Raw genomic sequence first — 16,326 nt, 5'->3', positions numbered from 1 at the left:
GTAAAAGAGGAGAAGAGAAAAAATGTGGATAAGATAGTTAACGTTGGGAACAAGAACTTTTGTTCGCAATTGTTTTCAAGAATCCACCTTACGTTTAGTTAATAGTCGTCAAAATATAAATAATCGTATTAGCACATATGTAAATTTTATTCTTCACCTGCCTCTAAAATAGAATATTAACAATAATGGTTTCAAAAGTGAGGTTGCATACATGTATGGTGTTCACAGTATCTCCTATGCGATATTGACACTATCGAGTGTCTGTTGATGCATTTCTTAGATCCATTGTTCAAACTCTCTTAATATTTTAATACTATTTCGTATATACCGTTAGAGCGTGCTATATGTGCTATGCAGTTATCGAGATGCATATTTTTGAATGCAATTACTAAATAATTCTCCGTAATCGTCTTGAAATGAAATTGAAGAAATAGTTTAGTTTGTAAGTAGATGCTGAGTCCTTTAAATCCTCAAACAGCCGCGTCGGGTGACGGTTCCGCTATTGAAAGTTTATTGGAAAAATTCCTTCGGTAATAGCGGGTAGAATGCCCAGGAAAAGGAAATTTATGTTATCTACCTCAATAGACGTTAACTTAATGTACTTCCCTCAACCAACTTAATAGGAACTGCAATCCAGCGCGATAGATAGAGTAGAAAATGTGTCTTTAATTTATTTACTTTACAGTGCAAACGAACTTAAAATTTAACGGAAATATCGAATCGAATTGAAAATTTCATGTTACTCAAAAATATTCGAATTACTTGTCGTTTCCTTTTTGTCATTTCAGTAGCGGCACAATCTCGTTAATCATTTACAATATGAATATTCGGAAAGAAAAAATAATAATGAACCTTATTGGAAATATTAGGAAGGTAGTCAGACATGGATGTACACTGTCACCGCTACTTTTTGATCTATACGTCGAAGACGTCATCAACATTATTAAAGACAGTACAACTGTAGGGATAGATATACAGGAGCAAAAGATTAGTATGCTTGGATTTGCAGATGATGTATTAGTATTAGCATCTAGCAAGGAGGAGTTAAAGATAGTAATTGACAAAACAGTATTATATAAAAACAAATAAAAGTAAAACAAAAATACTGGTATGCAAGGGAAGAAAAAGTAGCGAAAAAGCGAATATAAAGATAGGAGACGAAAGATTAGAAGTGGCTGATTTTAGGTATCTAGGAAGTCAGACAAGTCAGGACGGAAGGAGTAGTAGGGATATAAAGTAGAGGATATCGCACGGTCGAGTCGCCTTCAATAAAAAGAAGTCACTTCTATACTCGCGAACAGTTAATTTAGAAATTCGGAAAAGGTTGCTAATGGTGTATATTTGGAGGGCGACGCTGTACGGGTGCGGAACACGGACGGTGGGCGTTGCGGAAAAGAAAAGGTTAGAAGCGTTCGAATTGTGGTGTTACAGGCGAATGATGAGGAAACCGTGGATAAAGAAGGTTAGAAATGAATAGGCATTAAAAAGTATAGGAGAACGGAGGACTCTAGGGAAGTCAAAAAGAAGTAGGCGAGGCAAGTTGGTACGACAGGCTTGCAAGGTCTAGTCAGAGACATATTAGAAGCAGAAACAGGAGTTGGAAGGGGTAAAAGTAGACCAAGATTAGATTACTGTTCGCAAATAATTAGAGATGTGGGATAGTCGAATTTAAGGGAAATGCGAAGATTGTCTTGGAATAGGAACTCCAACCAGTCTTAGAACTGACGACCTTACCATGATGATTGGAAATATTGAACTAATAAATGATTATTTAAAATGTAATACCCACTATTGGGAATTCAAGGCTTCACTTAATTTTGAAAATACTGTCATGCCTCAAAATTAAATCAACTTCAAATTAAGTTGACATTATAGTACATCACAAGTTGTATTCGGAAAATCAAGCAGTTCTTCAAGACGACTTTACTCATTAATCGTTTTATAACATCAACTTTTGGGATAGACATTTTCAATAGACATTCAGTTTTTCAACTCTTTTGCTAGACTGTGAATTTTTTACTGAAAACAGCTATGTTAGCTATTCAATAATTTCATCTTCGTCTAAGGCTATTTCTTATTGAAGCTCCAAATCAATCTCTTGTCCCTAAATTTAAAATATGCGCAAAAAACACACCAAATGTCTATTTTTAGAATAAACTTTTCAGTTCGTCAATAGGGTAAAATTGCTGATTGTGCTCGTCGTAATTCCTCGCACAAAATATGTTAAAATGGTAGGATTGTAATACATTGAACTGCCAGAGTATGCTGTCCATACATTGGAAGAAAATGCAAAAGGATGAAATGGAATTAAGTTTCCAATTATTATTTATCAAAGAAATGAGTGGTAGTCCCACAATTCCCTTTCATACTGAAAGAAAACGAGAAAGAGACTTTTGAATTGCATTTCTTTAGAAAATGTTTAAGGGCATCTTGTACTAGTTCGATATCGATTCGGATCGAGCACATAATATCAAGCAGCTTAAAATAGCTTGACATCAAGCTAGTTGACTTGATGAATCAATAATTACCAGCCACTATCATTGATAAATGATAATATGAATAAATAATTAGTTGTACATCGTACCTTCACTTCACAATCCCAACTTCTCGAGTTGGAAATTAATAATTTCCCAGAATTTGGTCCCACATTTTCTCCTTTGGTTGATAATTAATTAACCTGATGGTAGGGAACGTCGATTTAGTAATTAACATACTGATTTCCTGTTTGATGAATTATTCATTCCAATTACAATTGTAGCGCAGCGTTCGACACCTTAGCCGGGACCCATTTCTCAATTCATAACGATATATGTGTAATCTAATGATACAAACGAAATCAATTAATTCAAAGAGCGCGCACATCAGACAGATTGCTTTAATATCGAAACGTTGAAACGATATAAAACGTATAAAACGTATAAAAAATTAAATTAATTGTGATGGCGATCGCATAAAAACTCTGGTCCATCATCATAATCCAAGCAATGATTTGACAAGCATCTTCTTCATGTGTCAATCTTCTCAAAAACTAAAGGAAACATATGCGACCAGTGGTAATCTAATTGAATGGTATCTTAAACAAAAGTCCTGGAATGCAAAGGAAGACAAAATAGGTAAAAAGCGAATATAAAGATGGGAAGCGAAAAATTAGAAGAAGAGACTAATTTTCGGTATCTAGGAAGTTAGATAAGTCAGGATGTAGTGTGGATATATCTAAGAAAAGGTTAAAGCGTTCGAAATGTAGTGTTACAGGCGAATGATGAGGATATCGTGGATAGAGAAGGTTACATATGAAGAGGTATTAGAAAGAATTAGAGAATAGAAGACTCTATGAAAGTCAACAAGAAATAGAAGAAATAGGTGAGATAGGTTGGTAAGACACCTTCTAAGGCATGAAAGACTAGTTAGAGATATATTGGAAGTAGAAATAGGATGAGCTAAGAGGAGAAGAGGTAGACCTAGATTATACTACTGTTATATAACAAATAGAAAGGATTTGGGATGTTCTAGATTTAAGCAGATGAAGATTAGCTCAGGGTAGGACTGACGACCTTATTATAAAGATGAATTATTTTCTACTTTTTAATGTGATGAGTTTGAAACACAAGGAGTAATTTCTTGAACCTTAATATTGGTCCATTTTTTTGGAAAATTGTCTGCCGGAGAATTATTTTGTATTATCCATAACACAAAGGGGATTGTATTCGATCCATTACACCCACATCAGTTCATATTTGTTATCTGGAGACCGTTTTTCAGTCCGTTCCGCGCAAAGATTTACGTCTAAAATCTGTTAGGCTTAATTATTATTCGGCCCCCGTCCCATTATCCCCTGCTCACGTCCTTATCTACCCTTTGCTTTTACTGCGATAATTTATGTCATAAATTAATGTTTCTCGGATTTTGTTTTCAGCGCTTTTAAAAAGCACTTGGATAGAAATTCCGTGCGTAATAACTGTGTAAGTGTCGCAAAACGAAGTTCTTAAATAATATCGCTCACGCGAACGGTCTTTTGTATAACAATTGAGCGATTTGTCTTTACGATAAATTTGAAACATCGTTGATTAGGTCCAATAAAAGCTCCCGAACCAGTGCTTATTTAATTTGAATAATAAACGGATTATATCGTCTGCGATTGCGGATAATGCTTTAATTCCGGTTGGAACATTGAAATCGTGGCCTATTTAATTTGTCAAGCTTGATAGATTAATATTTTGACAGTTTTGTTACAAATAATGCAGATGAGAGAAAAAGAAAAAGCGATGGATTACTTTATTACAATTCGATAATATATTTTGTTAATTACACGGCAAAATTAAGGAAACCAACACAACGTTGATCAGTGATTTATTGAAACTACCAAAAGTGGATTATTACATCTCATCAACATGTCATAGCAGATAGTCGCGATAAATCATCTTCATCATAAGGTCGTCAGTACTAAGACTGGTTAGACACGCACCTCCACTCCCTTCTATCCTGAGCTAATCTTCGCATTTCCTTAAAACTAAAATCTAATCTAGGTCTACCTCTACTCCTCTTAACTCCTGTCTCTGCCTCTCATATGTCTCTGCCTAGACCTTCATGCCTGGGAAGGTGTCCTCCCTAAATTTTTCGTCTTCTATCTATATATTCGCTCTTTCCCTACTTTTTCTTACCTTCCATGCCACTATTTTTGTTTAATTTTTATTTATTTTCATGTTAGATGCTAATACTGCTGCATCATCTGCCTAGACCTTCATGCCTGGGAAGGTGTCCTCCCTAAATTTTTCGTCTTCTATCTATATATTCGCTCTTTCCCTACTTTTTCTTACCTTCCATGCCACTATTTTTGTTTTATTTTTATTTATTTTCATGTTAGATGCTAATACTGCTGCATCATCTACAAATCTAATAATACTAATCTTTTGCTCTTCTATATCTATCTCTACAGTTGTATAGATTAAAAAGTAGCGGTGACAGTGTGCATCCCTTTTTGACACCCTTCCTAATCTTTTACTTCTCTACATTGCAGCTCCAACTCTATAACTGCCTGTTGCTCTTTATACAAACTAAGTATCACTCTTCTACCTCTGTAACTGATCCCTACATTTTTAAGTATGTTTAACATCTTGCCCCATTTAACAATGTCAAAAGCTTTTTCTAAATCTACAAATTCTATGTACACACCAGCGTTCCTCTATTTCTTCTAAATTGATCTTCCCCTAATAGTTCTTCCGCCCTTTTTTCCATCCTTCTCTGTACAATTCTATTGTAGTTAACATTTTTGACGCATAAGAAGTTCAGCTAATTGCTCTGATTGTCCCACACCTATCCGCGCCTCTCTTTTTAGGCATGGTTACTACCACGTTCCGTTTACAATCTTCCGGGACTTTCCTCGTCTCGTAAATCTGACTAACTACCTTAAACATACGATCTCGAACCTCTTGTCCTGCATACATTAAAATTTCCGCCTGTATCTTATCTATTCCTGGTTTCTTATTATTCTTTAAGTCAATGCTACATCGAACTCTTCTCTTATTATGGGATAACCTAATTCATCGATCTGCACACAATCCTCCTTCTCCAATATATCTCCCAACTCATGACCTGCGTACAGGTTCTCTAAATATTCTCTACGATAAATCAAATAAAATAAATTAATTAAAACCGAGTCATCAAATCTGTAGGTAGGTTTAATTGTTGACGTGTAAGTAACATAAATATTTTCTGAGATAAACTGAACAGTTAAGGATTACATACTATGTAATCTATATATGCTTCGTTTTCAAAAAATCGCTACACCTTCGCATTCTTACTCATTTTAATTCATTATTTCCTACTAACGAACCCCTACACAGCGAAACCAGAAAATTTCCATGTGTTTTACTGTCCACCTACATATACATATACATATATGTAAACGCCTATATATTACATATCTACGTATATTTGTTTTGCGAAGCTTTAGGTACAATATTACGTTGTAGAAAGGGACACTTTATTAATGAGATGGTAAATTTTGTATGCTGTGTGGGTAGTGAGCAGGGTTGTGATTGTGGTGAAAATTCACGTTCGAACATTTAAAATCTAACGCGATGGTCGTATCTATACAGGTAGGGCAAAATATTCACAGAACACAGACATTACACATTTCTCATTGGTGGTAAACGTGTGGAATACGGTTTTTCAAACACGTCTACCTGAAAATACTTCCTGCTTCCATAAAAACAAAACATAACGTGTATCGGATTTGGATCCGGTGCGCGGCAGATCCGGCACTTTCTTTTAGGAGCCGGCCGGCCGGGTACCGGATACTGGCAGTGCCGGCTAATTCTACCAGAGAGAAAAAAGAAAAACGAACACCGGTAAAAATGAAATAATAGGTACTATTACCTAATAAAAATTGCTAATTAAGATTGTAACAGAATGGGTCGTTAATTATTGATTACTGTACTAAATTATTTCATATTTCGACATAGTTCTTATGTTTGCTTTTTCTCGCGAACAACAATATATCAGTATTAGGGTTGCCACTCGTACTTTATTATAAAGTATTGTACTCTATTTCGACTGTGCGTACGTTACACTTTACAAGACACATAAAGTACGCAAAAATACTTTATTTAAGGCCTTAAGTAAACATCGTAATTTTGTAAGCGATTATTCGAAATTCAGAGTATTTTTACATCAATAATATTGCACAGAAAAATGGCAAGCCATATTTACGGAACAACCTGATTTCCCAAATCTGTTCAAAGTAGTGTCACTTTTGCTGTCCGTTCCGGCCACTTCAGCATTTACAGAAAGAGTATTCTCTGTTATGAACGCAAAGTGGCGGGACGACAGGAATAAAGCTTCATTAAAACTAATTAAAAATGAACTTTTAGTTTACTTAAATCTTTGTTTGCCATGTTTAGAGGCTATTAATGTATTTAAGAGCGACAACAATTTGTTACTGGCTGCTAGGTGTAACAAAAAATATGTTTTTAAAAACAAAAAATAAAATACTTTATTTTTATGCCGAGTACTTTTCTTTTTAACCTTTTAGTCGAGAAATACTTTATGTAAAGCCTGAAAAGGTGGCAACCTTAATCAGTATGGCCGAACTGTTTTAGTTTGGAAGGTTGGTAAGGGTGGTAAGCACGACAGAACGCAAACGTTAACTATTGCATACGTAACTTCACAGCTAATGCCGGGTATCCACTTGTCCGGTAGATACCCGGCAAAATCACTTTCCGGTGCATCTTTAATTTAAATTACATTTATTGAACTTATATTACTCTTTTATTTATATGAAAAGGTGGCTGAAGGCATTTCAATGGATTTTCCTGTAACACGTCGTATTTTTCAATAGATAATTCCCTTTTTTGATGATTGCGTATCATAGAATGTCCTTACGTTCCCTTCTCAATTCGCCTACAGTGTATGCATACGTTCGAATAGCTTTATATCTACCTTCAACTAAACGCTTCACGCTGTCGAAACGACAAATAAACTTTTCAAAAGTGGGTGAAGGACATGGAAAGAACTCTCACGGTTCACGTGTACACTGTACACATTATTTGTTTCTGGAAACCTTCGGTTCTAGAGTAGAACCATTCACAATTCATGGATACGCTGTAGAAAAACAACGCTCGATAAATTCCTTTTTGTACGTGTATCGAAACACTTACCAAGGGAAAAGGAAAATTAAGGTAATTTAAAAGTCCTGACTTATCTATATTGAAGGAAGCATCACGGATAAGCGATTTGTAGCAGGTGCTTATATTAGATGTTGAGTAAAAATATTGAAAAGGGACTCACATAGCGATACGGGGTCCTTAATAAGGATCCTGTATTTTCAATCGATTTCCAAAAAAAAAAAGGTTCTCCATTCGACTATTGAATAAGCTATAGGTCAAGGGTGATCCTTCTTATCCTGAGCTAATTTCGCATTTCCTTAAAACTAGAATAACCCACATCCTTAACTATTTGCGAACAGTAATCTAATCTAGGCCTACCTCTACTCCTCTTAACTCCTGCTTCTGACTCTAATATGTCTCTGACTAGATCTTCATGCCTGAGAAGATGTCCTACCAACCTATCTCGCCTATTTCTTATTGACTTGCTTAGAGTCCTCTGTTCTTCAATTCATTCTAATATCTCTTCATTTCCAACCTTATTTATCCACGGTATCCTCATCATTCGCCTGTAACACCAAATTTCGAACGCATTTAACCTTTTCTTTTTCTGCTGCGTCCATTGTCCAGGTTTCGCACCCTTACGGCGCCGCGCTCCATACATACACCTTTAACAATCTTTTTCGAATTTCTAAATTAACCGTTTGCGAGCATAGAAGTGACTTCTTTTTATTGAAGGCGCCTCGCCACTATGCTGTCCTTTGCTTTAAATTCCTACCACTCCTTCCGTCCTAACTTATCTGACATCCTATATACCTAAAATCAGCAACTTCTTCTAATTTTTCGTCGCCTTTATTTATATTAAATTTTTCCCTACTTTTCTTCTCTTGCATACAGCTTCCATTTTATTTAAAGTCATCTCTAAGTTCTCCTTGCTAAACGCTAATACTTCTATATCATCTGCAAATCTAAGCATACTAATCTTTTGCCCCTCTATATCCATCCATATAGATTACAAAATAGTGTGCATCCCTGTCTGACTCCCTTCCTAATATTTACTTCTCTACGTTGCAGCTCCAGTTCTATAACTGCCTGTTGCTCTTTATACAAACTAAGTATCACTCTTCTATCTCTGTAACTCATCCCTACATTTTTAAGTATATTTTACATCTTGTCCCGTTTAACATTGTCAAGCATTACTGATTCAGAATTTTCTTCTTAAACCAACTTATCGAATTTTCTTCCTAACCGTTAAATATGTCAAAAAAGTTAAAGTGAACGATCAACCAATCATATGTTTGTAAGGAGTTCGGTTTTAGTTACCTGCACGCGAGCACACCTACACCTCCTTCATATATTTTCGCGTAGTTTTATTTTAGTTGCGGAAAACTTTTGTAACAAATTAACTGGAGCAGGATTGCAATGACAGAGCCCTTGAAAAATAGCCAGTTAATTCCTGGATCGAATTGAAATGGTATATGTATAAAAGTTTGAAAAACTTTGGACGTATTCTCCCGCCTCGTTCTTTTAAGGAGTTACGGGTTTACTCGAACTTTTCAAGTCAATTATAGTGTCGATAGTGTCGGTCTTAAATTAATAACACAACATCGAATAGTAAAAATGCATTTAATTTTTAAAGAGCGGTCGTTAGAGCTTTTATAAACTAAATTAAATGGTCATACGTTATGCATTAGTTCTGTAAAAGTCAACAGAATCAACAATTATTTATCTATGTATAGAAAAATCGAACGCAGATGAATTAGTAACAATAGGATGGTTATTTATGTCGTGAAAATCAATATTCAAATAATATACTGGTAAATAACAGTCTTTATCCAGGTATAACTTACCTTATTCCTATCGAAATCAATAGACATATGTAGGTATACAAAGTCCTTGACGAGAAGGACAAGTAGTCTCGGAAAAGTGGCAATTCTAATGTAGGATCACGATTTCAATCAATTCTTGGCATTGGCATTGGAAGAACAGTCTAAAAATTCTTATATACGTACACAAGTATAGCCTTTTATGATTTATTATTTATTATTTGGAGTGTAACTTTCACAGAAATATATCGACTTTTTCGTTTTGAAATAGTATCTAATACACATGTACTTCCGAGTTGGCCCCAAACAAAGAAAAAAAGCTTTTGAAATAATATCCGAAGCTTTTTTAATTGATTAAAAAAATTCCTGAAAAACATGTCATTTATCTTCGTTATGGTCTGACTTACACAACATGATTCATAAATACCATAAAATCCTGATTCATGATAAAAGTAGCATTCGTATTCAGGTTCATTCCATTTACTAAAAGTTCTTTTTAAACTCGTTTACATTTACGATTAAATCATTAATTAAAACTAATGCATTAAAAACGTAAACAATAAAGATGAAGTAAATAGAAATATGCAATATCGAGTTATGACAGCCTGTCGTCCTGTACTAACAGCGAGAACATTTAAAATAAGATTTAAAGAACATGAAAGTAGCTTTTAAAAAAGTAATGGTGAATGTAATTATTTATTACACTATCCACGACGTAAGCATATGTTATTTTAAAAAAGAATATGAAATTGTACATGTCAATAATGAAACTCAAAAAATATTGTTGTGGCGTTCGAAAAATTTATTGCAAAATAACTTAAACGAAAGAGGAACTTAAGCCAAAAATTAAATTCGGTTGCTCTAATTTGTGTCACTGTCACTTCTGAATTAGTACTCAGTTTCTGGCATTTTAATCTTCAGAACGATGAAACGACAATAACGGGAATGTAAGAAACTTGTTAAAGCTCCGGGGATATTTAAGACGAACGAATTAGACTGTATACACTCTGCTTTAAAAGATGAACAGAGGTTTATTAAGAATTATGATGCTTTTTGCTTTAGTTTTTAGTAAAGATTAAAAATTGAGCGTATCTCGTAACAGTAGAATCTCTTGAAACTCAACGTTTTATTGTTTGTAATTCGTGACGGTTTTTATGAATTTTCTACTAACGCTTGCTAACTAACATCAAAGTTTCTTTGAACAAAATTCATTTACCATGTTTTGTTACCATTACTTCTAAAAATTTAAACCTTTTAAGAATTTCTTGATTCCCTTCACCACTTTTTCACATTTCATCTGCCTTTTGAATACCCTCTTAATTTATAAGTCTCATATCACTAATTAAAACATGTTTACTTCAATTACGTGCATTGTCTTTAATGAATTAAACCAATAAAACAGCTTATTGTAATCCCCAAAATACCAATTTCACGAAAAGTGAAAAGTTAGAGGTGTTGTAACTTTACTCCATCCCCTTGTTAATGTTTGTAAATCTTTAAGATGAAGAATTTCACCCTAAACGAGTAAAGTGTTGATAATGGTTTGGCGTGGCTTTTGATATTACATTTTCAACGTAGGCGTCAGCTAAGAATTCTTCAATCGCAAACCGCAAAGCAATTACTAAATCCCAATAGAAGTATTGCTAAGAGCGTGTTCTTGTCGTTAGTTAGATTACTAATTAGGGAATTGTGTTTATTATTTAATATTAATAGTCAATAAACAGCATCTTGAAATATGTCGTTTCAGTTCAAAAGGAATCATCCCGTTCATCTTTTTTGGGACATCTAACACCTCCTTCGAAATTCTGTTTTTAGTTTGTGCTTTTTCTTATCGTTAAAACGATACCAAGAAAATAAACCCTGCAAATAGAATGATTTGGATTGCAGGTTCTAGCGTGCATGTATACGATGAGCTTTTGTTTAAAAGCCTACCATTCAACCCTATAATCATAATTATTTCCCAAAAAAACTCTTAGAAAGAAAATGAATGTTTCAGGAAGGTCTCATTATGAAATTAACAGAAAACCTAATAAGTAGTAGAAAGGAGTAATAAATTAATAATAATATTAAAACATAAGAAATAATGGTATTGTATATATATCCTTAAAAGTTTAAATCTGTTCGGCTACCCTCTAAATCCCCGAGAAACGAATTTCAGTTGATTTTTAATGAATTGGAAACAACGTGTATGACGGTCGCCCTGGATCCCAGGTACCACGGAGATCGTCGCTGATTGCATATTCGTGCTTAGCAATCGTCATGTAAATTATTTCAATTAATTTTTAATGAATTTAAAACATAATTTCTGGAGACGAGTGTATGACGGTGGCCCCTGGGCCTAAAGTTACCTCGGAGGTCATCGGCGACTCCATAGTGTGAAGATGAATTGATGTTGAGAAAGTTTGTAGACGGCTTCACAGATCGAATGCAGAAAATGGCATCTCCGTCCATCTTACTGCATGAAATTCGAAGGTTCAGTTTACCCTTTATTGTATGTTATTATTTAAACAAATTAATGTCGGGGTAATAACGAGAGAAAAAAGAGAGGGATTATCGGAAATGCATTGTTAGGAATTTGCAATATCCTCTTATTCGCATTGACAGGATTACCAATATTCTCGAGCGTATCCCTATCTGAAGCACTAATGAAGTGCTTGCTTTCGGATTACGAAACAGCTCCATATTAATAGCCAACAACAATTTCTGTAGGTATTTTTTTATTATTTCTAGACTTAACTGAATCCCGGCATTCATACAGACGCATCGGTCACTGGAGAGTTACGTTAAATTGTTCTACAAAGTTCCGCATCCGCATTATACCGGATTAGAAACTTTATATGTAGTTTTCCATTCAGCATATCACGAAAGAGGATTAACGAAGATGAATTGGAGCATCTACACGTGACTCAAGTTAAGCAATTCCCAATCCCCGTGAACACCAAAATGTGAATGAAAATAATTCTTTAGAGAAACATTTCATCACACTTACCTATAAAGCATCCTCTCCTGCCTGTCAGCTTCCACGTAGATTCTGTAATACATGAAAATCATGACCATTCCTGGTATCCAAAAGCTGACACTTGACGAAGCAATTGCGTAAACTTTGTTCACCGTGAACGAACAGATGTAGTGGTTCCTCTTTCTAAAAAGCAGATGTTCCTCGGTAGAATACCATTCCATGAAGATGGGCAAGAACGAAACCAGTGCGGGACTACACCAAACCACAGCCAGCATAAACGCCAGCTTTCTATTGGTCATTATCAATGGATAGTCCAACGGTTGCACGATTGCGTAATATCTGTCGACACTGATGCAGCACAGATGAAGGATTGAAGCGGTCGAAAAATAGACGTCTAAGGAGTTCCAAACGTCGCACATGAAATATCCGAAAATCCATACACCTCCTGTGACTTCCACGCTGAAGTTGAAGCACATGGCCCAAATGGCCACTAACATGTCAGCTAAAGCCAAACTCACCACAAAGTAGTTCGTTATCACCCGAAGCTTTCTGTGACGCATCACAGAAACTATCACCAAAAGGTTGCCCAAGAGTGCCGCAAGGATGATGAACAGCATGAGACTTAGTTTCAGGACGAAACCTAGACATTCCAAGGCGGTAGCTGGGACCCAATACTTGGCAATCATCGAACTGGAGTAAGTCTCTAAAGACCTGTTGGACGACGTCAGGAATTCGGAGGATGCTGTAGCAAGGTCCATGTCGGTTACGTTCGACTCAAAAATATCTGTAGTCTGGTTCATTTTATGGGACTTGTCTAAGTGATTGTCACGATTGTTTTGAAAGAAAATCTACCCTGTTATTTGTAGATTACAGACGAAAGGTTTGTTAAAGATGCAAAATTCGGTAAGGTGTCTGAAATCATTGTGCCAAGCGTTCGACTGTTTTCATTGTTCAAACAAACAAAAAATCATCAAAGTTTGTTCACAATAGAGCGTTCAATTGGAAACTTTCGAAAGTTACGGGAATTTTCTGAATGACTCCAACCAATTGGAAACTCTTTAACGTTTCAAAAAGCAATCAGTTTTAATTAAACATTCAACCGAAACCTTGTTCAAAGAGAATCAAATACATTAAATATTCGCTCTTCTTCTAATTGAACTTCAAAACGTATTTGTCAAGTTTTCGCAGTTGAAAGAGAAAAAAATCTCAAACGATTTCTTTTTTCGTTAAGATAAAAACGTTCTGTTTAATTATTACGCATTACGGTGAAAGGATTGGTTTAAACAGAAGTTTTTGATGAAAATTCACTGACAATCAAAAAAAGTAACACTAACAGTAAATGGTGATGACACTGATTGAACTTCCCGGATGCTGTTCAAGTGTAAATATATTCTTTTGAGAAAATTATTTTCGAATATTTCCAACTCGAGTCAAAAAAGTACTAGTTTAAGTAATGATCAGTAAAAGTTGAATGAATTTTGTATTGAAAAGGCGAACCGCGATCGTGGTTGTTGTGCGGGAGGGTGCGCGAATGTAACTGTGCCGCTTACGGGGGACGTAAACGCGACGGTGGTTGTCGCGTCTGCGAGGTAGGCTTCTCCCTTGGAAAAGGGGGCGCGCAAATTAAGGGATTGATTGAACTTAGTTGTTTCGTCGACGTTCGTTCTCCAGTCTCCCCACGAAATGTACCCTCTGTCTGAGGAATAAGCAGTCTCATTTTTATAACTGTCAGGAAAAACCTGGGAAAACCCCTTTGGGAATTTTTAGATAGACAAAAATAACGTCAGAGATAATTGCCGTAAAAAAAATGATTTATAACTTTTACCCGACGATTAGAGCGCATTCATGACGAATGTGAGGCCCTGAAATAGATAGGGGTTTATGAATTAACGAAATATTCAATGACTAAACCGTTCATTGAGAATTAAGAGTACTGCTTGTTTACGATTGCCGATTAAGTGATTAAAAAATTCTCAGCAAACGGGAACATTAAACAATATAATATCAAAAACCAGACCAAAGCATTACCAAAACTTCGTATAAAATAAAATTTTCAACCTTGACGAATAACGAACAATAACAAGCGGATGAGGCAAAGCCACAACTTTTCACTTGGTGGTATTGGTGTTTCAGAAATTACAATAAGCTCCAAAATTGGTTTAATTCATCCACGAAGTTGGCATAGTTTTAGGAAACATGTTTCAATTATTGATACTGAGGTCCAAATACAATGTGAAACTTCAGCACACCCTATTTCTACATGACATTATCGATAATATAATGAGTTGTTTCTTTAGTTCTTTCCTTATACTTATACAGAATCCACTGTTGACAAAGTAGTATTGTATGAAAATAAATAAAAGTAAAACAAAAATACTGTTATGCAAGGGAAGAAAAAGTAGGTAAAGAGCGAATATAAAGATAGGAAACGAAAAATTAGAAGAAGTGGCTGATTTTAGGTATCTAGAAAGTCAGATAAGTCAGGACGGAAGGAGTAGTAGGGATATAAAGCAGAGGATAGCGCACGGTCGTGTCGCCTTCAGTAAAAAGAAGTCACTTCTGTGCTAGCGAACGGTTAATTTAGAAATTCCAAAAAAGTTGTTGAAGGTGTATGTTTGGAGCGCGGCGCTGTACAGGTGCGAACCATGAACGGTGGGCGGGATGGAAAAGAAAAGGTTAGAAGGGTTCCAAATGTGGTATTACATGCGGATCATTAGGATACCGTGAATAGAAAAGGTTAGAAATAAAGAGGTATTAGAAAGAGTAGGAGAACAGAGGACTTTATGGAAGTCAATAAAAAATAGGCGAGATAGGTTAGGTAGGACATCTTCTTAGGCATGAAAGTCTAGTCAGAGACATATTAGAGGCAAAAAGAAGAGTTAAGAGGGATAGAGGTAGACCTAGATTAGATTACAGTTCGTAAATAGTTAAGGATGTGGCTTGTTCTAATTTTAGAGAAATGCGAAGATTAGCTCAGGATAGGAAGGAGTAGAGGTGCGTGTCCAGCCAGTCTTAGGACTGACGACCTTATGATAATGACTTATACAATACGTAATTATGAAGCTTACAGTCAATAGTCGTACCCCAGTTTATGAAATAGATAATAAAATCGTTGTTTGAAACGATATGCTCTACAATTCCAACGGGGTGGTCATATGAGCCTGTAAAGGAGGGAGTACTCCTCTTAAGTGCCGACCCTGGCGTGCTGATGGAAGGTAGTTTTTGTAATCCTTCGCGTCTGTTTGGCATTTGATTCCTTTTACACAATTTTGAAATTTTTTTTTCTGGCACAACATCCGTAGCAATTTTGGATACTAGCCAAGATTGGTAGGACATATAGGGCAATAAAAAAAGAAAAGTGTGGTTTTGAAGATACAAGACAGGTGACTTGTTTTACACTACTGTGACAATTATTTTTCCCTCTATTAAATCAATGCCACATTACAGCCTAACGATGGAAATAACATATTTAACATAATAAACATAATTATTATATTAGGTAATTTACAATTTTAGTATTTTGAATAGCTCGATTTATTATGGCAGCTTACGAATATTATTATCGATTTTGCCGAAAAAGTCATGTAATAATATAGTCAAAGAAAAAAATGTTATATGCGCAATATTACTAAGTACAAGCTGTCGATTAGTTTTTCCTTCGAAACTTCGGTTCAGCATCGACTTGACACGCGATCGAGCTATTAAATGAAAATGTAAAGAAAAAGGAAATGGAGCGACTTACAATTAAAATGATTAACTGTAGCAGACCATAATCACCTACCACCGGTAATTTGTAAATGACTCGTTAAGAAAAAAAAAAGAAGAAAGGAAGAAGGCGTTCGTCTTTTTTTTTCGCTTCATTGAGGTCAAGGTTCATGAATTTGCAATAGACCAATATATTTGTAGAGAAAATAAATAAAATTATTACTTATATTTAAAT

General features: G+C 35.3%; 2 protein-coding genes across 2 annotated transcripts in view; one reads left to right on the top strand and one right to left on the bottom strand.

Moving 5' to 3' along the window:
- LOC108741945 (octopamine receptor beta-1R) overlaps positions 1-13,830 on the bottom strand; it is a 72,413-nt gene extending 58,583 nt beyond the window's left edge. The window contains exon 1 of the mRNA XM_025980412.1: positions 12,417-13,830. Coding sequence (XP_025836197.1) covers positions 12,417-13,186 — 770 coding nt within the window. The 5' untranslated portion in view covers positions 13,187-13,830. The remainder of the gene's footprint in view (positions 1-12,416) is intronic.
- The window catches only part of LOC108741938 (helicase domino), a 109,881-nt gene that overhangs the window by 57,162 nt on the left and 36,393 nt on the right, over positions 1-16,326 (top strand). The gene's annotated exons all lie outside the window — the stretch shown is intronic.

Source organism: Agrilus planipennis, unplaced genomic scaffold (assembly GCF_000699045.2).
Source record: "Agrilus planipennis isolate EAB-ADULT unplaced genomic scaffold, Apla_2.0 scaffold41, whole genome shotgun sequence".
Lineage (NCBI taxonomy): Eukaryota > Metazoa > Arthropoda > Insecta > Coleoptera > Buprestidae > Agrilus > Agrilus planipennis.
Note: the sequence above shows the minus strand (reverse complement) of the source record. Positions and strands in the feature narration are given on the sequence as shown.